General features: G+C 36.9%; 1 protein-coding gene across 1 annotated transcript in view; it reads right to left on the reverse strand.

Moving 5' to 3' along the window:
* nfkb1.S (nuclear factor of kappa light polypeptide gene enhancer in B-cells 1 S homeolog) overlaps positions 1-25,894 on the reverse strand; it is a 65,834-nt gene that overhangs the window by 5,601 nt on the left and 34,339 nt on the right. The window contains exons 8-21 of the mRNA XM_018243391.2: positions 25,557-25,715; positions 23,416-23,520; positions 21,063-21,154; positions 20,174-20,312; positions 19,677-19,811; positions 14,694-14,783; positions 12,751-12,915; positions 9,215-9,356; positions 6,368-6,482; positions 4,339-4,540; positions 3,728-3,897; positions 3,509-3,611; positions 1,919-2,043; positions 1,497-1,563 (exon numbers count right to left, since the gene is read on the reverse strand). Coding sequence (XP_018098880.1) covers positions 1,497-1,563; positions 1,919-2,043; positions 3,509-3,611; positions 3,728-3,897; positions 4,339-4,540; positions 6,368-6,482; positions 9,215-9,356; positions 12,751-12,915; positions 14,694-14,783; positions 19,677-19,811; positions 20,174-20,312; positions 21,063-21,154; positions 23,416-23,520; positions 25,557-25,715 — 1,809 coding nt within the window. The remainder of the gene's footprint in view (positions 1-1,496; positions 1,564-1,918; positions 2,044-3,508; positions 3,612-3,727; positions 3,898-4,338; positions 4,541-6,367; positions 6,483-9,214; positions 9,357-12,750; positions 12,916-14,693; positions 14,784-19,676; positions 19,812-20,173; positions 20,313-21,062; positions 21,155-23,415; positions 23,521-25,556; positions 25,716-25,894) is intronic.

A 25,894-nucleotide genomic window follows, 5' to 3' on the forward strand; every position in this document is an offset into this window, starting at 1 on the left:
ATATTAGAAGTTACTTTACTTCGGCCTTGTTTTTTATATATTCATGAAACTCTTTGGTTACTTATAATATCCTTATAATTTACAAGAGGGGGTACTTCACTATATAATCACAATACCAAGCATCTCACTACTATATACGAGCCTTGTCTACTAGAAAATCATGTAAACATTTAATTAACCCAATAGGCTGGTTTTGCTTCCAATAAGGATTAATTATATCTTAGTTTGGATCAAGTACAAGGTACTGTTTTATTATTACAGAGAAAAAGGAAATCATTTTTAAAGATGTGGTTTATTTGATTATAATGGAGTCTATGGGAGACAGCCTTTCCGTAATTCAGAACTTTCTGTATAACGGGTTTCCGGATTAACAGATCCCATACCCGTATCAAAAAACAATTATTTGTGCAGTCTCAAGTGAGAGAGATGAACAATTTCCTGTACACAAGTTTAGCATACACGTTTTGTAATATAAAACTTAAAAACTAATGAATATTCCATTTAAAAAAATGCTTAGCAAAACTCTTTATGGGGAGGACTTAAATGGTTTTATATAGCCAGTACTTTGATCAATATATATTGACAACTTAAATCTGCCTGTTTATGGTCTTTTTTGCCCTAGTTCATGAATAGGTGACCCATGACAATTTAGCAGCTTATTGAAATAAACTATAGCAAGGTTTCTCACATAAACATGTTTTTTACCAGTACAGGCTAAAAGTACATTATATTAAATATAATATTTCATTGTTTAGGTTCTACTGGTTAAAGGGGTGCTTCACCTTCAAATTAACTTTCAGTATGTTATAGAATGATTCTAAGCAATATTTCAGTTGGTCTTCATTATTTTTTATTGTTCTAGAATGATTTGCCTTTTACTTCTTCTCTTTCCAGCTTCAAATGGGGGTCACTGACCTCATATAAAAACAAATGATTTCTAAGGCTACGTATTTTTTGGTATTGCTACTTATTACTCACCTTTCTATTCAGGTCCTCGCCAATTCATTTTCCAGTCTATTAATCAAATCAAAGCATGGTTGCTAGAGTAGTATGAACCCTGGCAACTAGATTGCTGAAACTGTAAGCTGGAGAGCTGCTGAATAAAAAGCTAAATAACTCAAAAACTACAAAAAGTGAACACCAATTGCAAGTTTTCTCAGAATACCATATCATTCTACACCATACTAAACGTTAACTCTAAAGTAATCAACCCCAGTGGCATATGTAGCAAATCATTTTTCAGGCCCCCAAAATGTCTAGAGGTTGACCTTTTTTACCAATATTGATTGAAACTGTATATGAATTATGGCTTCCTGGTGCCCCTATACCTCCGGGGCCCCCCTGCTGCCGCAGGGTCTACTTCCTCTGTAGTTATGCCCCTGATCAACCCCCTTTAATACTGAGAATGTTCAAAGCTCAGCAAAAGCTGGATATCATAACTATACCATTGGAATTTTATTTGAAGTGCTAAACAAGGCAGAGTGCTGTGCCAATACCTTGTGACAGGGAGTCTTCATGAGATACCGCTGACTTGTAAGGCATACCATTCAGAATTTCAAGTACCTAAATATTTTGGAGGAGATAGCAACAAATTGAAATAACTCAATAGAAAAAAGTTTCATGCTGATATACATGCAGACTGGTGTTTACACTAGAAATAACTGTCTATCATATACAATGTTTGCCCTTTTCCTTTATACTGTAAATTACATTACCTAAAGTCTTTACTAATATAGATACATTACAGATAACAGCTATGCATACCAATGTTGCTAGTTACTTTCAGTAACAGTTGATATCATTGTCTTTTCCTTGAAAGCCCTCTCTGGAAAGGTTTCTAAAGAAAACTATGAGATGTACCAGATTTGTGCAGACAAATATTGTAATAATAAACCCAGAACATGCAGCAGCCCCTTGCCTCGTCGCTTGTAGCTATGTCCAGTGGTTTTGTGCCTGGTACAATTCCTTCATCTACATCATCTTCATCTTGAGCATCTTCAAAGCTGTAGAGGGGTTCAAAGCTCTCAATGAAGGAATCGGCACCTACAGCAAAAGAATTACTTTTCAGTCAGATAATTTTTTTCTAAAAGTATTAATTCTGTATTATATGCTAAAAAAACAAGTGTAAAAAACAATGATATAAATAAAACACCAAACTTTTGGTAAAGCAGCTGGACAGGCCTTCTGTGCCCAGATACCTGTAAGCTACACCTGTATGAAAGCAAACATCTAGAAACTGGTTGGTACAGTCTACAGACATTCCTGCAGGGTGTGAATGAAAGGAGGTAGGGCCTTCTCTTGGACCTGGAGCATATTAGCTTCTGCTTAAGTGTGAAAACACACAACGCTACTAGTAGCAGCTACAAAACCCCAAAAAAATAACCTGCCATACACAATACTGAGAATTGCCTCTGCTAGAACACACACAGTGTCTTTGCAAAGCCAATTATGACTAGTGTCTATCTTGTAACCAGACAAGTAGCTGCTACTAGGAGCTCTGTGTGTCTTCACGGATTATTCACCTTCCAAACACTTTTTTCAGTTGAGTTGTTTTCAGATTGTTCACCATAAACAAAGTCTTTATTTTAATTGCTCTCCATTTTTTTTTATAGTTTTCCCAAAATTGAAGTTTAAAGTTTAATGTTCCTGTCTCTAGTGTTTCAGACTGGCAGCTCAGTGACCCTGGAGCATCTAAACTGTTACAATTTGCTCCATTTAGTTGATACAGTTAGGTGATACATTTCTCATCAGTAGAGTATTAGCAACTATTGTATCAATTCTGACATCTGCTCTTAATGAAAGAGGGATTCTGCTCAGCAGGAACAAAGATAACAAATGTATCGACTAAATGTATCAATTTAGAGCAGTTAAAGAGTTGGCGACCCCCCCCCGCCCAGGGCTGCTTTAGAAGGCGAAAAATGAAACCTTACACTTCAATATTAGAAAAAACTGTCACAAATAGAAAATATAGTAATTGGAAAAAGTCTTTATTTCTGGTTAACTATTTGAAACCAACTGAACTAAAAAAAAGTGTTTGAAGGTGAACAACCCCTTTAAAGGAACAGCAACACCAAAAAGTGAAAGTGTTTTAAAGGAATGGCCATATGCTGTTGCCCTACACTTGTAAAACTGGTGTATTTGCTTCAGAAACACTGCTATCGTTTCTATAAACAACCTGCAGTGTAGCCACAGGCAGCCATTCAACCACAGTATACACAGTAGATAATACATAAGTTCTGAAAAATCTCATTGTATACTACAGAATGTATCTGTTATCTGCTGTGTATCCTGTGACATTACTTTTTCAGCATTGAATGGCTGACCCCATTGCTATACATGGCTTGTTTATAGCAGTTTTTCTGGAGCAAACACACCAGTTTTACCAGTGCAGCACAACAGTAAATTATATTTCCATTGCTTTAAAAGACTTTTGTGCTACTATTCCTTTAAGGCAACCTTTACATTTTCCTTATCTTATTTTTGTTAGAAACCACTCAAACACTCATACCTGCGGCTTTGAGAAGTGCTGTCAGCTTTGTAGAGCCTCTTCCAACTGCTATGTGGAGCGGTGTATTTCCATCATATGTGGTACTATCAACACATGCATCTCCCTGATGGGATTCAGAAGGGATTAAAGCTTATCAGACACATCTGACTAGACACACAAAATGATACTGCTAGTTTTTTAGGAGACAAAAAGTTAGGAGTTAAAAAGTGTCACGCTCACCTCCAGAAGAAGGCAACCAGCTAGAGATATGTTGTCTTGTTCCACAGCCAAATGCAATGCACTTTTTCCTGATTTCTGTTCCTGAGCATTTACATCTGCTCCTGCTGATATCAAAAGCCGGAGGCACAGCATGCAATTGGCAAGTACAGCCACATGGACTGGATTCAAGCCTGATAACCAACAAAGTATGCTCAGGTCAAACAATTCTACTACATACAATGCTAGTGAAATAGTAACATCATCCACCTCTGTCTTGCATACTGTTTAACACATACCAACATGCACAAAATGTATGTGTTTAAATATAACCAGTCATTTTGTATAGTCAAGGTGTTACGTGATACACATTCTGCTGCTGGAGCAATGCGAAGGCAAGTCTGACTGACCCATATCATATAATATATATTGGATCATTCATCTGACACTCAACTGAAGACAGAATGAAGAGAAACAGATGCTGAGAGAGGAATAGTGAAGATAAACTTGAATATTTCAGAAACAGTACTGAATATGTATAATTCATTGTATTCAGAAAGTTACTTATTTCAGTATGCTAAAGCGTATATCAAATTTTCATTTTCACGACAGTTGCCCTTTAATTCATGGCTTACCATCATTGTTTGGAAGGTTGATGATCCCAAGCATCTGTTTGTGTTTAAGCAGTATACTTAATGTTGAGGCATCTTCTGCTTTACAAGCGAGGTGCAGGACTGAGTTGCCATCCCGATCCAAGAGCAATGGGTCACCTCCAGCTTTAAAAATATCTTGCACAGTGTCGGCTTGTTGTGTGATTACAGCCAAATGTAGTGGAGTCTAAAAATGCACAAAGACCTTGGTGACCACTGAAAGACTACTTGAGATATCACAGACACCGACTGTCTTTAAGAACTATAACTTACACCTAAAGCTTTTTAGAAAGTTTAATTCCGGATTAAAAACTGTGGAGATTTTGGATGTATTCTATCCTTAATGGGAAATGCACAATACTTGCTTTGTTGCCTTGATATGAAATAAGTGACAATCATTTTTACAATTTTTTATGAATATGTTTTGACTAATTTAGGGTTCAGGCAGGCCAGGTATTAAAGTGATTAAGTGTTTATAAGGCGTAATAAAACTATTGTGTATATATATTTTTTAATGACACATTTTAATTATTTATTTTTATCCTCAAAAGGACCTTGGCAATTGAAGGTGTATTAATTACTGATTGGAGAGGATTTTTTCCCCTTTATACCACATTAATTCGTTCTTTATGACCAGAGAAAGACACCCCAAATAATCTTATCTGGTAGGGGTTGTGGTTCAAGGGGTGGTTCACCTTTAAGTTAACTTTTAGTATGTTATAGAATGGCTAATTCTAAGCAAATTTTCAATTGGTCTTCATTACTTATTTTTTTTTATAGTTTTTGAATTATTAGCATTTTTCATCTGACTCTTTCAAAAGCTCTGTAAGGTTACAAATGTATTATTATTGCTACTTTTAATTACTCATCTTTCTATTCAGACCCTCTCCTATTCATATTCCAGTCTCTTATTCAAATTAATGTATGGTTGCTAGGGTAATTTGGACCCTAGCAACTAGATAACTGACATTGCAAACTAGAGAGCTGCTGAATAAAAAGCTAAATAACCCAATAATCACAAATAATAATGAAAACCAAATGCAGATTGTCTCAGAATATCTCTCTCTACATCATACTAAAAGTTATTATAAAGGTGAACAACCCCTTTAAAGAGGCAGTATACCCCTTGTTCAACATAACTTCAATAAATAGGGCAATTTAAAAATACTTGTTGCCTATTATTATAATTTAAAAATATATAGCGTTTGTTTAATTTCTTTCACAAGATTATGGGGGTTATTTATCAAAGTCCGAATTTATCTCAATATTTTCTGCTACAAACTCCGATCAAATCTGCTCATGTTTTTTTACGTTTATTTATTTTAACATTTTCCCGCAAAATTGGCTTTGCTGAAAAAAAAATCAGATTTTCACGATTATTCCTCTGATTTTTGCGATTTTTCACCCGAAAACTCTGATTTCTTATGCTTTTTGCCCGAAAACTTTGAAAACTTCGGGGTATTGCCAAAAACCTCAACAGGTCTGAGGTGCTGGATTTTCTGATTCTGACTTTTCCATCCTTGGGGTTTAATAGATTCCAAAAAATTTGTGATTTTTTAAAAGTCCGATTTTATTAAAAAAAAAATCACAAATTGTCCGTGATTTTTGCATTCGGAATTTAGTAAATAACCCCCTATGTGAAAAGTAAAAGTTAAAGTTTTTTAAACCTCCTGTATAATGAACACCTCCTTACCTGCAAAACTGAGACAGGCTGCAGCTCAGGGAAATCATTATACATGTTTTAAAAAACAACTCATTACAAAAGAGGTAAAAAGAGTAAAAACAAAACTGTAATCTGTTGGTTTTTTTTAATTGATAAAGAAAATCGATTTTTTCTTTAATGAAAAGAATAGGCAGAACACATTTTCAATACAAGTCCTTTTTTTTAGTGTTCATGTTGGACAAGGGCGACTATAGGTGTATACTGCCTCTGTAATACAAATAAAGATTGCACAGTCACTGAAACTGAAAATGTGGCATATTGACATCTGATGTCACATAGTTTGATACATACCTGGTAGAGGTCATTTCTCACATTGATGACATCATCACACACAACCCCTTTTGTTATGTCCAGGAAGATCCTTACTAATGCAGAATGGAGGTGGATAACAGACAAGTGGAAAATGCTGGAAAAAAAAGATGAAAAAACCTAAAACAAAAAGTTTAAATAATTCTGAACTAAAGCCAAACTAAAGAAGTAGGCTATAAATATTTTACATTCTGTTAAGGGCTTCTGTACTAGCCCAAGGGAACCACAGCCCTTTAGCAGGGAAGATCTGTGCCCCCAAATATACCACCAGTAGCTCCCCATCTTCTTTTCTGCTGATTCACTGCACATGCTCTGTGCTGCTGTCACTTACTGAGCTTAGGGAGCGACACACGATACTGAATATATCTAATATATATGTCATATAAGGATGATTACTACATAATTCTGATTATTGGTACATGGCAGTTCAGTAACCGACACAATTTGCATCAGAATGTAATTATCAGCCCTGTAGCATCATCTTATATGTAAGACAAACCTCAATTTCTGCTTGATGATTTGTGACGACCCCTAAGTTTAGCTTCTTGACAGCAGCTCAGAGCCCACTGCGTGTTACTGACACTCCTAACAAAATCCAAGATGGGAAACTCCTGTGACAACTTTGAAGGCCTGGACCAAGTTCAATATGTAAATTATTGCATTTCTAGCCATAATCATTTTTAGGGTTTAGTTCTCTTTTAAAATGTTTTAGCATGAATGTAATCATGAGCTTTTAGTATACTGATCTTTCTGGGAACAATTCCACAATAGATGATAAATTATTAGTAGAATGCAATTTCAAACAAAATCTGCATGTTTTTTTATTTATTGAGTAGTGTTTTTCCCAGAATTCCTGCACTTTCAGAAGACCAAACACAGTTGTCCTGTAGGTGTAATTTCTGGCATTTGGTGTGAGGGTGATGCATGTGGCCAATTCTATATAATGCACTGCAACAATTGAGACAAGTTGCTGTGGGAACCCTGGAGATTGGCTTTAAGGAGAAGGAAATTTAAAAATACAAATAAAGCTCTAAGTATTGCCCCTTAGGTGAAGAACTACTTACAATAATGCTGCCTCTATACAAGTTGCCCTTCAGCTGCATGTAGAGATTGATGTTAAAAATTTTGAAGATTGCATAAAATATTGATGAAATCCCTCTGCTGATAGAATACTGCTCAATCAGGGCTTGCACATGCGCAGAATAAATCTTCCAAGCCCTGCGCATGAGCAAATGATCACTCTACTACCCCCAGGCCAGCGATGATGTTCTGATCACATGTTAAAAGTGAACGTCATCACTGACCTCCTTCTCCTCCCCTTCATTGTGAAGTGCCAACAGCAATGATCGCGTCTAGTTGCTGTAAAAAAATTTGATGGTTGTTCCATGTGACACAAAGGGGTCATGAGGGAGAACTGCGCATGTGTGCTTTTGGACCAGGAGACAGAGAATATGAAGCGTACTTCATCAAGATAGCGGCCGCAAAGTCCGCTGCGGTGATTTAATTCAATGTGCTGGTGCAAGTAAACTACAGCGAATTGAGTAATTAAAGTATGGCGTTTCAGGAAGGGGGCATGCAACCAACAGTTTGCAATGTTAATTTAAAAATACCCTTTGTTCTCCATTAATTCAGAGCAGGAAGAGAAGCGGCAGCTATTCCAAGCAGAACTATACAGAAGTGCATTGGATTTTTTTGCGCAACTGACTGCAGCCAAGTTAGCAGCGCTGCAACTGAACTTTGGTCAGAAATTATTTTTCTTTCTTTCTATAGGGCTTCAGATTCTGCCTTGCCAATAAAATAACTTTCTGCTTCCAAACCCCTCTTGTAAATCGAAATCCTGTATGATAATACAGGTATTGGATCTGTTATAGGGAAACCAGTTATCCAGAAAGCTCCTAATTACAGAAAGGCTGTCTCCAATTTTATCAAAATAATCTAAAAAACGATTTCCTTTTTCTCTGTTCTAATAAAAACAGTACATTGTACTTGATCCAAACTAAGATATAATTAATCCTTATTGGAAGCAAAAACCAACCTATTGTGTTTATTTTATGTTTACATGAAGTTCTAGTAGACTTAAGGTATGAAGATCCAAATTACAGAAAGATTCGTTATCCAGAAAACCTCAGGTCCCAAGCATTCTGGATAACAGGTCCCATACCTGTACAACAAACAGTCCAAGGGCAGGATTAATGGTGGATGCAGAACTGCTTCTAAGGCTTGCAGCAGCTCCTGCAATGCCGCCCCCAGAGCTTACCTTTTCCTATGCCAGAAGTGGTCGGGGGGGGGGAAGGGTGCATCGATTGGGCACTCCTGCACTAGAAAGCCAAATTACTGGCTGAAAAAATGGAAATTTGCCTCTAAAAGTACCAGTTTTAATCCTAATATTAATTCACTGTCCATCACCTATAAATCTGTAGCAGGCTTGTGAATCTTCAACCAAAGCCCTTTATTCTCTGAAGTCACATGTGAAGTTCAGCTAATTTGCTTTATGAGCTAGTTACTGATTTGTGCCTTTTAACCTGTTGTACAATGACGTCAAAATGGAGTAATTGACTGACCACTAGCCCTTATGGTGCTAATACTGTTCCCATACAATTTTCATACCCCAATAACACCAGGATACAGTCAAACAACATTAATTTCCCCTCTTAATAACCGCAGTAAATATTACTGAGCCTTTATAGGAGAGTCTGGAACACAGACTCGATTTTTATTTCTTTCATTTCTCATGAATAATAGAAAAAGTGTGGCCCAATATTTTATTAGCTATTAAATATTCCTTTTCTTTGTTTCTTTGTTGGTTAGACGTCAAAGCAAGTTACTTACTTGTCCCCATTCTCATCTTGAACTGAAGCTAGGTGGCGCTGTACAGCTAATAACATCCTCACATCTCCTGTTACGGCATAGTCAAACAAGGATGCTGCATGGCGCTTTGCTAGCTGCATAGCCTTGCTCAGGAAATTACATTCTGCAAAAAAGAAATGTTGCACTAGTAAAAATGGATTTATAAGCGTCATAATTATTGGCTACTGTGCCAAAAGTAAATCAAGTACAATACCATAAATATTGCAGTCATCAGAAGGAAATGTATCTAAATATATCAGGCTGGTAACTCTCTAGGATTTGATATGGAGAAAGTTTGTTTTTTCTAGTTTACCAAATACATCCATTTCAAACACAGCGTTTTGTGTTTCCTTCAAGAGTCTCTGGCAGGTTACTCATATATGAATGCACAGCAGCCATTCTACACTCAAGTGATAGTTTCTGCCAAGATGGGTGAGTGGGAGATAATTGGAATAAGTGTGTTTGTGCTATATTCAGTACATAATACACAATGGAGTGTTTCAGCTGCAATAAAACATATAGATGAGATACTGTACATATAATAAATAAAAATTAATTTTAAAAAGAGCCCAACCAAAGCACCAATCTATGGCCACTGCTGTGGGACTTACAAACTGGTAACCCACAATAATAAACACTTTTGTGATGTGTCATTCTCTGAATACATACAAAAAACTCTTGGAACCAAGGATTTTCATTTAGTGAGGATGCAATGGCTGTAAATAGTTTATTATACAGTTGTCAGAACTATATGCCACTTGACAGAGGCCGCTAGTTTATATTTCCAACTTGAGTTAGCCTAAAATACCCTAAGCTTTTGCTAATAGAGATTAGTCTACTTACAGCAAATATTTTTATGCTGTCTCCATGTGCCCCTTATGGATTATAAAGCAATCTCTGCATCATAAAGTATCTACATATATACACTGAGTTGTATTTACGGTAAACATCCAATCAATGGACTTGGCATGAAAGTAATGGCAGGTTAAACCCCCATTTTACATCCCGATTTTAAGTTTTCCCTCATTTTACATTATTGGTTTGTGGTCCCACCTATATATTATGCATAATACATTTACCTGATTTTACATTTTCCTGGATTTTACATCATTTTACTGTATTTTGAATTCTGCCTTAGATCTGCATAGAACACAACAAACTTTGTCTTAGATAAGAAGGTACCATTCTATTAAAGGCTATGGAGAATGTACTGTTTAGTAACAGAATCATGGCTATCAAATGTTTATATGCAAACATTTAAAGCTCTCTGCAAATGGCATTCTATGCTTTTAAGTTGTGCCTCAAAACATTCTCCATTATTTTCCCAACAAATCTGCAGCTTTGGCCTTAAGGATTTGTGCTGGGGTGCCCAGGGTGTGAAGGGGCAGAGTGTGGTATTGACTGATAATTAGTTTAATGCCTTATTCACTGTCCTAAAGCTTTGGGTGCCAGTATTTTTTAGGTATGCTACTGTTAACAATGCTGAGAAATCTAAGCCTCCACTGTTGTTTGCATACTCCTTTAGGACATAATGTGTATGATTTCTCATGGCTGTGTTGATGAAATAATACATGAAAGAGCTGTAACAAAATCTGGGAATGGAGATATGATTCCAGTAATTATACCAGTAATTCTGGAATAGGTGTGAGGACTGCAGAACACATACACACACAAAACATTTGAAAGACACTATATTAACCTGATTTAAAGCTTGCTAGTGGTTTCTTAAAGCAATACTTCTCAAAAAAACATTTTCACCAGATCTTCATGACCAAATGACTCATTTAACAACAGAGGATCTTCCAAAGAGAAGATTGCCTGGTGTTTATAAAAAAAACTGTATTTATTATCACTGCAGGAATCATCCCTATAGCTTCAATCTCCATATACCTACTCAGCCCTATATCCAGCATTTGATTATAGTATACTATTAGCAACAAAAATGGCAATATGTTATTTAACTGCAAGATAAGTGACACTGGTAGGCTAGATTCAGAGAAAACCCTCACATATGAAATGTGACGCTGGAGAGCTAGGGGATTCAAATGAGATGGGTTTACAAAATGATCATGTACCCTTTCAAAACGAAATAAGCTTCCCATAAGGCACTGCTGTTAATTGGTACCTCTGATGATGCCCTGCCATCTGATACCAAACCTTTCTCTAAATGTGTCTCAGGTAGCCTAAATTATTTTTCAATACAAACAGTACTAATAAGATACAATTTATTCTCTTTGTAAGAAAAAACATGAAATGTAACTTTCTGGTTTTTAATGTTGTTGTTTTGTTTTTTTGTCACTGAGGGGCCGATTCATGAAGCTCGAGTGAAGGATTCTAATTAAAAAAACTTCGAATTTCGAAGTGTTTTTTGGGCTACTTCGACCATCGAATGGGCTACTTCGACCTTCCACTACGACTACGACTCGAACGATTCGAACTAAAAATCGTTCAACTATTCGACCATTCGATAGTCGAAGTACTGCCTCTTTAAAAAAAACTTCGACCCCCTACTTCGGCAGCTAAAAGCTACCGAAGTCAATGTTAGCCTATGGGGAAGGTCCCCATAGGCTTGCCTAAGTTTTTTTGATCGAAGGATATTCCTTCGATCGTTGGATTAAAATCCTTCGAATCGTTCGATTCGAAGGATTTAATCGTTCGATCGAAGGAATAATCCTTCGATCGTTCGATCGTAGGATTTGCGCTAAATCCTTTGACTTCGATATTCGAAGTCGAAGGATTTTAGTTCCTAGTCGAATATCGAGGGTTAATTAACCCTCGATATTCGACCCTTCATACATCTGCCCCTAAGTGTCAGTGTCACTATGAATAAAATTAGTTTTTTGTTAAATACTCCCTGCACAAGAGAGTACAAATATGGCCACTAGAGGCTTGTCGTGTGACAAGCATCGTTATAGCAAGATGTGTTTGCCCTCCCTTTTACTTCCCTCCCTTTTTTAACAAAAGAACTACTCCTTTTAGGATACCTTCTGATTGGTTAATGACAAAACAAATGTCATTGGTGGATACAAGTTTAAATAGTTTAAATACCTTGTATGTGTAATTCAGCAGTAGCCTATGATTAAGTGTTGTGAGAACATGAAATGCGTAAGGCTGTGGTCCACACTTGTACCTCAATAAAAGACCTGTTTTTACTACTACTGCCTGGAGGACTGCTCTTTGAGTGGCTACCCTAAAAAACAATACGATGATGTTCGCTCCCTTATGCTGAAGGCTTGGGGCAGAGCACCTGAGCCTTCTCATCCACATGGTGAGTCTCTCTCTATAGAAATGTTCTTATGTTGAGATTATATATAATATTTACTGAATATTTGGAACAAACGTAATGTAATGAGTTTCCTTATGCAAAACATTAAATAGTTCAAATGGGATATCATACAACGTGGATAGTCTAAAACCTCCTAAAACTTAAAGTTTAATGTCTTCAATCTTGAGTCACAGAAACAAAGAATTTGGTAGAAGATATGAACCAAGAAGTATCAGTATGTACTCCTACATACCATGCAGTTTGCAGAACTCCCCTTCCTTCCTTGCTGGAGCAGTGTCTCTCTGTTCCTTTTCTTGTGAAGCCTCGAAGCACAAACATGCATCTTCAATAGGTGCATCTTGGGTATTCATGGTCTCACCATGTTTCTGGTTGGCTTCCTCACACTGGGACTCGGAATCTAACATAAAATACAAAGATTTACTGCAGTACTGAACTGTACACAAGGATTCCTATTTCCTCTTTTTGCTCCATAGCAAATGTCTTATATATATATCAATCCTTACATCAGGGCTGGAAAATGCCACTACACTGCTAATAAGTAACTAGAAGAAAACAATTAACCAACAAGCATGAAATATAAATGTCTGCTATATTTATTATTTACTACATTTGCATTTTAAATCAATGTAAAGTGGGTGAATATATATATATATATATATATATATATATATATATATATATATATATATATATATATATATATATATATATATATATATATATATATATATATATATATATATATATCAAGGGAGAATTCAGAGGGCAAGTAAAATATCCTCATCAGGTTTTAGAGTATTTTTGAATTTTTTTTTTATTTTTGTCAAAAACCTGGTAATGGAAAGAAACAAGCGCTAATGATTTTAATGCTTCTTCTTAATAATGTTAGAATTGCATGTTTAAAAATAACCATTTGCTCATAGTTTTATAAAACTTTGTTCACAAAGAGGTGGACTGGCAGAAAAATTAAGTACAGTTTGTTCTGTGCACTAGCTTCAAAATTTGTGTGTACGCACGGGTGCAAGGGTAACAGAAACACTGCTCCCAGTATCCTCCACTATGTGTGGCAATATATGGTATATGGCAGAAATATTTCTACATACTTTGCAGTTTGCTGCCTTTCTTCTCTTGCTGAAGCTATGTGTCATCTTTTCCTCACCAGTCTCAAGGCACAAACACACTATCCTATTTGATGTCTCTTTGGTACTAACATTATTAAGGTGGCCCCACGCAGTAAGATTCACTCGTTTGAGGAGGTTGCCAAAAAAGTGAATCTTTCCCCCAATATGCCCACCTTAGGTGGGTGATGTGCTTGGGCCAAACAATCGATTTACAATGAAGGGGATACGACCAGTCAGAGCAGTTGACAGAAAAATCAAGCTGATCGATCGGGAAAGCCTGTTGGAGGGCCCCATACAAGGGCAGATATGCTGCCAAATTGCACTAAAGGACCTGAATTGGCAACTTGAATCTGCCTGTGTATGGTCACCTTTAGGTTTCAAACTAGCCTCGCAGGGACTTTGCTTCTAACAGCAAATATAATAATCAAAGCAAATCTATAGTGTTCTTATTTCTACTCCAGGTTAAAGACAAGCTGCTTCAACAGTCCTGACAGTGAAGGTTGGCAGAGCTTCTATCTTCTAGGCAGAGGAGCAGTTAAGGAAAAATACACACACTGATAAAACTGTTCAAAAAAGGTTAGGGAAGGGGGGGGGGCATCTCCACAGTAGAGAACACATCCAATATAAAAATTGGGATTTCACTTTTTGACGTTACCAGAAGCAACTTTTTGCTGCCCCTGGTAAACTGTGGGGCTTTGCCTTTCTGAGGCAGGTTTCTCAATTTCAGCCCCTTGTATGATATACATCCATTTGGTTGTAAAATTTGCCCGTGTATGGCTCGCAAAAAACAAAAACAACAAACTTCCCTACAGCTGCACCTCTGCTAATCAAACAGGATTGATTACAGGCAAGAGGATCTGAGTACCTTTTTGTTTAATCCATAGAATAAAGAATTTCAAAATGGTACCAGAAACCAGTGCATGTAAATGACTAGGATGCTAATTGCAATGTGCAGTGAGCAAGTATACTAGTAACTGTCACATTAGTAAACAGACCCTGGTATATTCAATGTTGTAATTTTAAATTTTACCTTACCGTTAAATCATAAACTCACCATGTTTCATACATGGACCGGAATTCATAGGGCCTCCATGAAAATTCAAACCTCCGTAATTATTACAACTGAATGAAGAAAACCCATAGCCTGAAAAGAAGCAATACAGTACTTAATATCATGTAGTAATTAATTTTCACATGCGCCTGGTATAAAAATATATCTTGGCAAAACTTAAAATGATATTTTACTAAATCTGAAACAACATTCATTCTGAGAAAAAAAACACCTAGAAGACTTAAAAAGTGACTGGAAGAGCAGGCAGTGAAAAAGACCTGCCATTGAGCCATAAACTGGCTAACATGGTGGATTGGTAGATGTTCACAACAAGCATTTCCTAAACTGACCGATATGCATTTTGTAGGAATATCGGCTGAGATTGGTAGGCCAATGTACCAATAATGAAAACAAACTGCATTGTTGGTTTGGGTAGGCCCGGCTTAGGGTAGCTATGACTAAATTCGGTGCTAATGGTTGAAGGAGATTATGAGGATGGACTAATCAGAGCAACTCCATTGAAGCTAATGGTGTGAAGAAGGTCCTGCTTTGAAAAAGCAGGAGCCTCCTTTTACTAGCTTAAACAGCAGCACAGAATATGCATACTCATTTAATATAAGATATCTGCCATTGCAAGTAGCAGAGATCAGAAGAGGCATAGAATAAATATATAAATATTTCCAGACCCTGATAGCAGGAACTAAATGTGGGATGCAGACTATCTCATGCCAATGAAATGTTGACAAATTCAAACTTGTATTTATAGTTATAATAGGTGCTCTAAACTTTTTGGGAAAATATTTGTAAGTTGGTATGAGCGGGGTGTGTGGGCAAAGCAGAATTTACCCTCAAATTGTGCAGATATTTCCTGCCCCCAAAAATGGATACAGGCTACAACATGCTTTTACCTGCAGGAAGCATGTTGTGCCAGTAGTGACAAAATAGAAGAAACAGCAATGAATTACAGTATTAGCATCCCTGGAATGTCACAAAAACACAATACTCCCATTTACCCTATGAAGTCAAATCTTCTATTAACCATTGAGACCTAAATTATTATCTTAACTGCAGTTATTCTTGGAGTTTAAATTACCTTGGCACCTTGTAAAGTGTCTGTACATATGCCATGGAAATGATATGAAAAGTCCTATTTGCAGCCATACCTGACAAAGGAGCAATACTGCTGTTAGTGTTAAGCAGTCTTTTCTTCATTGTTAGGTTCATATATTGGGCTTATTGCTTTGCATGAGTAGGAGGTTCATTACTGTGCATGAAGGGGGTGGTGACATCATTCTGATGTAATTAGTGCCAAAATTTGCACTGGGTATTTAGATGGCTGTTCTCTATGAGGAACCTTGATAAAAGTATAAATATGTGACTAAAACATTGATTTTTCACAAAGGACGTTTTAAGCAAGTCTTGCGTTGAGTCATTGCTGTGGATGTTCTTGTTGAACCACCATCCAGCATGCAGGCATACTGTTGTATTTATATATATACTGTATATTAATATATATGTTTGTACATACTATATATATATATATATACACACACATTCAAAGTCGCACACCATCCATGAGAGACTCCAATGATTAGTCACATACCTGGGTGCTACGCTGAAAATAGCTGCATTATCCAATTTCCACTGACAAAAGGTGCACACCAGGATTTTTCAGTTTAAAACTCCATATTTATTAAATAGATTTAAAACAGGAACCGGCCGATTCCTGTTTTAAATTTATTTAATATATATATATATATATATATATATATATATATATATATATATATATATATATATATATATATATATATAAAAATATACATATATATATATATATATATATATATATATATATATATATATATATATATATATATAAAATATATATATAAATAGAAAAGATGAAGCAGCACACGAATGTTGCAAAAATTCAATACATCACATAGCAGCGACGTTTCGGACAGACTGTGTGCCTTTTATCAAGCCATATGAACCACAGCACTATACAGGTGTAACATTTTCAAGGCAATGAAGAGGAAATGACCTCACAATTTGCATCTCCATTAGTACAAGTCATTATAATAATACATACATATTCATACATAGACAGAAAAGCAGGTCATAATCTTGATTTAAATCCATTGGATATAAAGATTTATGTTTATTAATCTACTCTTCAACTTTAATTCTCTGTCTCTCTCTTTTTAACGGGGGCACTCATGTTCAAGAGATCATGAAGGTTGAACAAAAATGCAGCTCTGTGAAAGAATTAGGACAGGTGCATGAACAATTAACTGCCAAGCTGGAGCAATATCGTAAAGAGGGGGAGTGTCAGAAACGCTCTAAATTTAACAGGGTTGCACTTGATTACCACTTGATAACAAGGGTTATGTGTATGCCTGGATGACTGATGCTAGAGATAAACATTCCCATTATCGCTTTGAAGGTAAACAACATACCTAGATGCACAGAGGGGATGATACCCATTACACGAAAAAGGACAGGGCATATGGATCTGATATTTTGGCAAAGTCCCCAAAGAAAGGACAAGGAGGCCATGGAGACGGGGAGGTGTCAAACATAGGAGGCATGACAAGACATCCACAACGGGGATGCAGCAAGAGGACAATAAGCAAGTAATATATTATATTTCTTCCAAACAGCTTACACACATAGAGGAACCGTTTGTTGGCACGGGGCTTAAATTTTTGTCTGGATAAACATACTGATATGTTTAAATTGCATATTGATTTATAATGAATTTTCTGTTCACTGAGATTGAAGGTTCACTTTTTTCATAAACCACTGAACCACTGGTAGATGAGAACAGATACACTCTGGACACTGATAGATTCGGTTTGCATGGCAGAAGTATGTATGTTCCATCTACTACATATGCTGCTGAGGAAACATATATTAACAATATATTATCAGAAGTCAAAAATACGTGTCAGGTGGGGGATAATTCTCCATATGTGATGCATAATTTGTCTAAACAACAACATAATGCCCTGAGGGACTTATCGCAGAGAACTGACATTACGGTTAAGCCCTCTGACAAAGGGGGGGCAATAGTAATAATGGACACTGCACAATATATTGCTGAAATAGAGAGACAACTGGTTGATGGGGAAGTATATAAGCTTTTATCTAGTGATCCTCTTTTAGGTATCATAAGAAATATCAAAGCACTGCTAGATGATATGGTAGATATTGGGGTGATCGCTGATAGATTGAGACGATTTTTGGTTGTAAAAAATCCGGTCACACCGTCTCCTTATGTCTTACCCAAGATCCATAAGGATCCAGTGTGTCCTCCAGGTAGGCCAATAGTGTCCGGAATTGGTTTGGTTACCTGTCCACTAGCCACAATGTTGGACAAGGTACTAAGTCCACTAATACAAGAGGTACCCTCATATATTAAGGATACAGGACACTTTCTTCAAAAACTGCAATCACTTGAATATGTGGGAGGTGATATAATTCCACATAGTGATGGGTTAGAAGCCTGGGAGTGGATACTTAAAGGGATACTGTCATGGGAAAAAACATTTTTTTCAAAATGAATCAGTTAATAGTGCTGCTCCAGCAGAATTCTGCACTGAAATCCATTTCTCAAAAGAGCAAACAGATTTTTTTATATTCAATTTTGAAATCTGACATGGGGCTAGACATTTTGTCAATTTCCCAGCTGCCCCTGGTCATGTGACTTGTGCCTGCACTTTAGGAGAGAAATGCTTTATGGCAGGTTGCTATTTTTCCTTCTTAATGTAACTGAATGTGTCTCAGTGGGACATGGGTTTTTACTATTGAGTGTTGTTCTTAGATGTACCAGGCAGCTGTAATCTTGTGTTAGGGAGCTGCTATCTGGTTACCTTCCCATTGTTCTTTTGTTTGGCTGCTGGGGGGGGGGAAAGGGAGGGGGTGATATCACTCCAACTTGCAGTACAGCAGTAAAGAGTGATTGAAGTTTATCAGAGCACAAGTCACATGACTTGGGGCAGCTGGGAAATTGACAAAATGTCTAGCCCCATGTCAGATTTCAAAATTGAATATAAAAAAATCTGTTAGCTCTTTTGAGAAATGGATTTCAGTGCAGAATTCTGCTAGAGCAGCACTATTAACTGATTCAGTTTGAAAAAAATGTTTTTTCCCATGACAGTATCCCTTTAAGGAAGGAGCACAATATTCTGCACAGCAGATGGGTTTCTTCCTACAGGCTCTGGAAATCATACTATGTTTCAATTATTTCACTATTACCTCCAGCTACATGGAACAGCAATGGGATTCAACATAGCCCCGTCATATGGCAATGCCTTTATGGCTAGGCTTCAACAACTACACATTTATCTTGATGTAGACTTCTCCAGGCATTGCTTAGCCTGGTGGAGATACATCAATTATGTTTTCTGTGGTATGGTGGGGGACTCCCTTCAGCGGTTCCACAGTAGGATAAATGAGGTACATCCCTCTATCTCATTTACACTTACATTTGATCTCCAGAAATTTCACTTTTTAGCTGTTCTAGTATACAAGATTTATGGTACTGGAAACTGTGCCTCCGTTAAAAAGTTGAAGAGAAGGGAGGTATGGTGGATTAATAAACTCAAATCTTTATATCCAATGGGTTTAAATCGGGATTATGACCTGGTTTTGTATCTATGAATATATATGTATTATTATAATGACTTGTACTAATGGAGATGCAAATTGCGAGGTCATTTCCTCTTCATTGCCTTGAAAAGGTTACACCTGTATAATGCTGTGGTTCATTTGGTTTGATAAAGGGCACACAGTCTGTCCGAAACATCGCTGCTATGTGATGTATTAAATTTTTAATACACTTTTTGCAACATTCGTGTGCTGCTTTATCTTTTCTATTTTTGTATATTACATGGGGATGAGACGGCGTCTCCTACAGGAGCGAGCAAGTGTACTAATAACAGTGCTGGGGCATCTTCTTTATATATATATTAAACTTACCACCACCTGCTCCAGATCCTCCTGCTCCTCCATATAAACCACCACCACCTCCACCAGATCCTGTCCCACTTCCACCATAACCGTCTGAGAAATTAGGCATAAGCTTCTGGCGTTTCCTTTGTACTTCTTCCTTGTCTAACCAAAGTAAAAATCACTAGTCAGATAAAATGCAGAGTGAATTATATTTCTGAATCAGATAGTTACAACAGAGAAATATTATGTAGGGTACTACCAATCTTCAAAGAGCTGCTTAGTATAACGGTTATTGCTTGGTAAATCAAGAAAGCATTGAAGAATGTTACATTTTCCACTGGGCTCTACTTCACTGTAGTCTATCATTATATTAATAAGTTTAGGGCCATGGAAGGTGAGGAGCTTTGTCATCAAATCTCATGAAAATATTTTCAGGAGAAATGAGGCCAGAGGGTAGCAAAGATATCCAGCAGGCACTTAATAAAAACTTCCAAATACATTTTTAGCCATTTGGAGCTTCTTACCTTTTATTTCAGGGTAGTAAAGAAATGGTTTGGGTTCACTAGTTTCATAATCTGATTTCCTCCGAAGCTGAACAAAAACAGATGCTGCCTTTGTAATATTTACATCCTTATACTTGGGAGTTTTGAAGACAATGGCATACTTAATAAAAAAGAGAGACATAAGGAATAAATCACTAATGAAAATTAGCGATCTGCCCACTCCCAACCAGTACCCGATCGGCACTTCTATTTATAGACCCAACTCCAATCCACCCATATCTGACATCACAAAATGGAGCGGGGCAGGCACATGCTCATCTGCTCAACCTGCACCTGTCTCCAACCCGTAAATAGTGTGCAGGAATAAGCCCAAGCCTGCAGGCCTGCCTGCACACCACTAGTGATAAAATATACAAATATTTCTTTAGTGACTTGAGAGCGACTTGTATCTCTTGGAAGATATGCTGCACACATGCTGCTTCTCTGAGCTCTTTCCATTACAGCATTTAAGTGATGTTGAGCCAATATGCAGAATCATCAATATATTCTAATTTGACCATTTCTGCAATTTGATGTTTGGTTACTTAAGCAAAAATAATTCCATTGCAGTTTTATGGTAGATTAAATCTCAATGGTTAATTAAACATTCTACACACAGAAGTGAAGTTAAATACACTAAATACACTGCTCAGAACACAAAGGAGGGGAGCAAACAGTTGAAGCCAGAACTCTAAGCAATCTGGATGATGGGAATTTCCCAGTTGTTGGAAAAGTTCTTGGTTAAACACCTTCATTTAGTAACAGCCATTCATACAGTATACAGTATCTCCTCTAAATTGTTTCTACTCAAAACTGGATACTGAATCAATTTAGCCATGTAAAGCTATATGTTTCTAGTTCAAACATATACCTGTCTATGGACATCAGTAGGTGAGAAGTCTCCAAATCCTTCCCAGAAACCTCCATTTTCATCCTCTTCATAGAAGCGGACTTGAATATCATCTGCAAGTGAGCACAGGAAAAGCTCTCTATTTAAACATATATATGACATTAGAAAATATAGCAAAGTGCCCAGGGTATTGGATTCTGTATTGGACCCTAATACCTGTGCTAGGCCCAGACTGGCGATCTGTGGATTCTGGCAAATGTAGTTGCTGTAAGATCCCATAGACAGTGACTATATATTGGGCCTGTGGGGGTCTGTTTGATCTGTCCATTTGAAAGGCCTGGGCCTATTTTGGATCTCAGTCTGGGCTATCCTGTGCTTCTTGTACCACAGTACATAGACATCAATTGTTTCAGGTTATGCAGTGATTATTGAATAGAAATTGAACAACTAGAAAAGCAATACAGGTGCAGTATAGGATCTGTCATCAGGAATGATTGGGGCCAAGCAGTTTTCTGAGTAAGGAGTTTTACTGTAATTTACCATAAGTCTGACAAAAAATACTGATATGTTAAATAAACCCAATGGGATTGTTTTGCCGCCAGTATGAATTTATGCATCTTATTTAGGATTAAGTATATGGTACTGTTTTATTAATACAGAGAAAATGTAGATTCCCTCCCTTGGTTAGCAATTTTTTGAATACCTGTATTAACAGAATAACATTATTATAGAACAGCTCATATTTTAAGGCCCCCATACACGGGCGATAAAAGCTGCCGACAGACAGAGGTGGCAGATTATTGGCCTGTGTGGGCGGCCATCAGACGGCCTTCCCCACGATCGAGATATCTTTATCGGCAGGTTAAAAAATCCAGTCAGATCGCGGCTGCATCTATGCGCAGATGCGATCAGACTGCCCGTATCGGTTCCATTATGATCGTTAGGGCCCACAATCAGATCATCCCGATATCGCCCACTTTAATGTGGGCATATCGGGGAGAGATCCGCTTATTTGGCGAGATCGCCAAACGAGTGGATCTCTACTTCTAATTCTCCTGGCATTCACATAAAGCTGCAGGTTGCATAAGAAATGCCAGAGAAGCTAACCCTTCTACAGCATTTTGTTTTTATTTTTCTATCTTCCATATACATTACTCACTTCATTCTGCTAGACCAATGGTTTCTAAACTGTGATTAGCACGTGTAACAATAGCTGAAAGAGCAACAGGGCAAACACTCATGCAAAGTGTTGCCACTGAAATCTTGCCCTGCTCTATCAGCTATCCCAAATTCTTTTCTGCATCATTTTCTTATATACAGGCTTTGACCAGGTGTTCTTATCTGTTAGTCTATGTTTACACCATGATGATCAGGGTGATGATACCAATCTAGAAAAGACAATATACTCATAACACCACTTGGTCCCATGCAAATATGGGTTAGCATTAGTACAAAAATTTCTACAGAACATATGATAACCTTTAACACAAGGAGTAGCAGTTTTGCCAAACCAAGCTTTTAAATCTTGTACTTTGCTTGTGGTGAGGAAGTAAGCACAATATTTATAAGCTGAACCAAACCAATCTAGAGCACATTTTCCAGTACACTTACAAACATAATTAAGCAAAAGACGCAAGTGACACACATTGCACGTAAAAGGGGACAAGCTAAATCAAGACCACCCACACACATGCTTTGCCGGTCCTGCATGTATTACGCCATCTCTGATGCTTAATATGAGGTTTTTCAAGTTCAAACGTTCCCCTGTCAAAGCATCTGAAGTAATGTAAATCATCAGTGAGGCTTCTGGACGGCTGCCAGTGTTGTCTTGCAAAAGCTGTTTTGTATACGCTTTACTTCTAAGTTACTTTGAGACCATAATTTGTAGCTAATTTGGTATTTTAGCGATTGTATATCTTTCAGTATTAGGGTTTTCAGTACAAACCTTCTAGACTATGGTTGGGAGTTGTTATATTCCTACAATTAAATCATAGTTCAGCTTTCCCCCAAACCTTTAACTATATATTTTGCATATGCAGTTGTATTTCAGATGTCACAATACCTAGCTTATTAAAAAACAGGAGACACACTATTGTGCAATAATTTCAGCAGGATCTACATATTCATATAAACAATAATATAGAGAAAAAGATGCAAAGTTGGTCCTGGCCAAATTGACAGGAAATAGGACAGCAGGACATATTGTGAAAAGTACATCAAGCTGTCATAACTGCATTACAGTACAGAACATTTTCCTTAGAAAGAGTAGTGAATGAGATGTGAAAAGGAGTTATGCTTTCTTTTGCTAAAAAATATAAAAAGTGCTTTTAGAGAAGTATTAGCAAAATAATTTTCTTCCAGAAAATTCACATACCTTTTTGCACTTTATCACACAGGAGGTATACTTCTTCCCCACCTGTCACACAGCCTGCAGTCCTGTCCATTCGCACAATTTTCAGGTTGGATGCATTGGGGGCTTCTAAAAAGGCAACAGGAAAGTGATATATCAAAACTGCTTACTTATAAAACATCAACCCTTTTAATGGCCAGGATTACTGGCTACACTTAGATTTCCTAGGCCATTACATAATTAAACTCCTGTGACATTTTATATTTAACCACCTTATGAGGAAGTAACATTTATAGGAATCAATTTTCTTGTAAGATTGGTTACTGATAAAGCACCTGATCAGAATGGAAACAAACAAAAGGAGCTGATCACAAAGCATTACTATATATTTTCAACACATAGTCCTAAATGTAGAAAAAAAGCTGTTGAGACAAATTGGGGCAAATTTACTTACCTCCGAATTTGCGCCAGCACTGCCTTCGCGGCACTTCGCCAGGCGTATATTCGCCAGGGCTGTGCAAATTCACAAAGATCCAAAGTTGTGCACAAGTTACCGATCATTTGTGAAGTTGCGCTAGCATACAGCACCAAATAGAAGTTTGAATAGACGTGTATGCTGCAGCAAATAAATAACACTACACAAGGCCAGGGAAACTTAATAAAATTATATAGAGGTGTTCTAATGCCCTACACGTGTGCCCACAGTATAGTTTAGGTGCCATATGTTATCAAATGTATGAGGGAAGATGGGCACCCTAAAAAAAAAATTTCGATCTTTTTCAGCCTATCACCCTTTAAAAAGTAAAAAACGCCAGCATTTTTTGGGGACTTTTTCAAACTCCTATCTACTCTATTGCACTTGGCCTGGTCTGACCTGGCGAAGTAAACTCTGGCAAAAGAGGTAACGTTCAGAAAAAAAAAATCGTAGTAAATTTGCGTAGTTTCGCCCTTCGCCAGGGTGCAACTTCGCCAGGCATTAGGGTGCGAAGTTGCGCTAGTCTATCTACTTCGCTAGCGAATTTCCGCCAGGGACACTGTAAATTGGCGAAGTGGCAAAATGACATCACGCTGGCGAATTTTCACTAGCGTTAGCCACTTTAGTAAATTTGCCTCAATATGCGTATCATATAAATTCCTATAATTCCCATACCTGACTTTACATGTAGATTCACTGACTACTGTCTGCATACTATATATACAGGTATGGGATCCGTTATCTGAAAACCAGCTGTACTTTCATGCATGTACATGAAAAACCAAACAATGGCAAATACACCGATCACACAGAACTAGACTGCTTCTTAAGAAATGTCTCAAACTAAAATGTTTATATGTATACAGCAATAACCAGAATGCGCCAAATTATGGGAAGACTGTTTCCTATAGACCCCTTTTTATCCAAATAATCCACATTTTTTAAAATCTCTCTAATAATAAAACAGTGCCTTGTACTTGATCAAGACTAATATATAATTAATTATTATTAGAAGCAAAACTAGCCTATTACTTATTAGTTATTTAATGTTTAAAATATTTTTCTACTAGACTTAAGGTATGAAGATCCAAATTATGGAAAGATCTGTTATCCAGAAAACCCCAAATCCCAAGCATTCTGAATAACAGATCTAATACAAAACTTTGAAAAATCAAAGTATTTTTCATTCTAATCCTTCACTCGAGCTAAGTAAATGTGCCCCGTAGTGTTTACACTGCTAATAAAAAGAACACTTGCAGTTTGAAAATACTGCCTGGAAGCTGTTTATTCTTTTATACAATAAATCTTGAATAAATGTGACACAGACTCCTTGGAATTTACAGCAGTACGGACTTGAAAAGATACGCTGGAATCAGCAATCTTTGTTACATACAGGGAAAACAAACATTGCAATAAATAAATATAAATATACAGTTACAAAGATTATGTGCCATGTGCTAGAAGACATAGCAAGAAGGACTTCCAGTCCCTGTAGAGCTTGCAATCTAAGAGGGTGAGTGACATACAGCCACAAATATGAGAGTAAAAAGTGCTAATGTGAATTAAAAATGTATTTTCTTTACCTATATTAGATGGTACAATACAGAGCAATCTGTTATTTTAATATAGAGCGGAGTAGATAAAACTCTTGAAATACAAATATACAATTCCTTTCCCATAAAATACTTACTGCTATCAAAGATGGGAACAGATATCACAGGCTCAAGTGCTCTAGAAAATCGACCTTCACTATCAAGCAGGAAAGCAGTGAACATAAGTCGTACCACACTCAGGTCAATATCCTTGGACTGCTGTGTTGCTGCTTGTCTTATGATTTCCTTTTCTCGCTCTGAAACGGATATATGTATACATCATGTGTTTACTTTGGGTCTAATATAACTAACACCACACACACTGAAAAGACAATACACAGTATGAGATGTTTATATAAAAGAGGTTTTATGCTTTGACCTTCATTTGTAACAGCTACTCCATAAAATATTGGTGCTCCCTACATAAATAGCATTA

This window comes from Xenopus laevis, chromosome 1S (assembly GCF_017654675.1).
Source record: "Xenopus laevis strain J_2021 chromosome 1S, Xenopus_laevis_v10.1, whole genome shotgun sequence".
Classification (NCBI taxonomy): Eukaryota; Metazoa; Chordata; class Amphibia; order Anura; family Pipidae; genus Xenopus; species Xenopus laevis.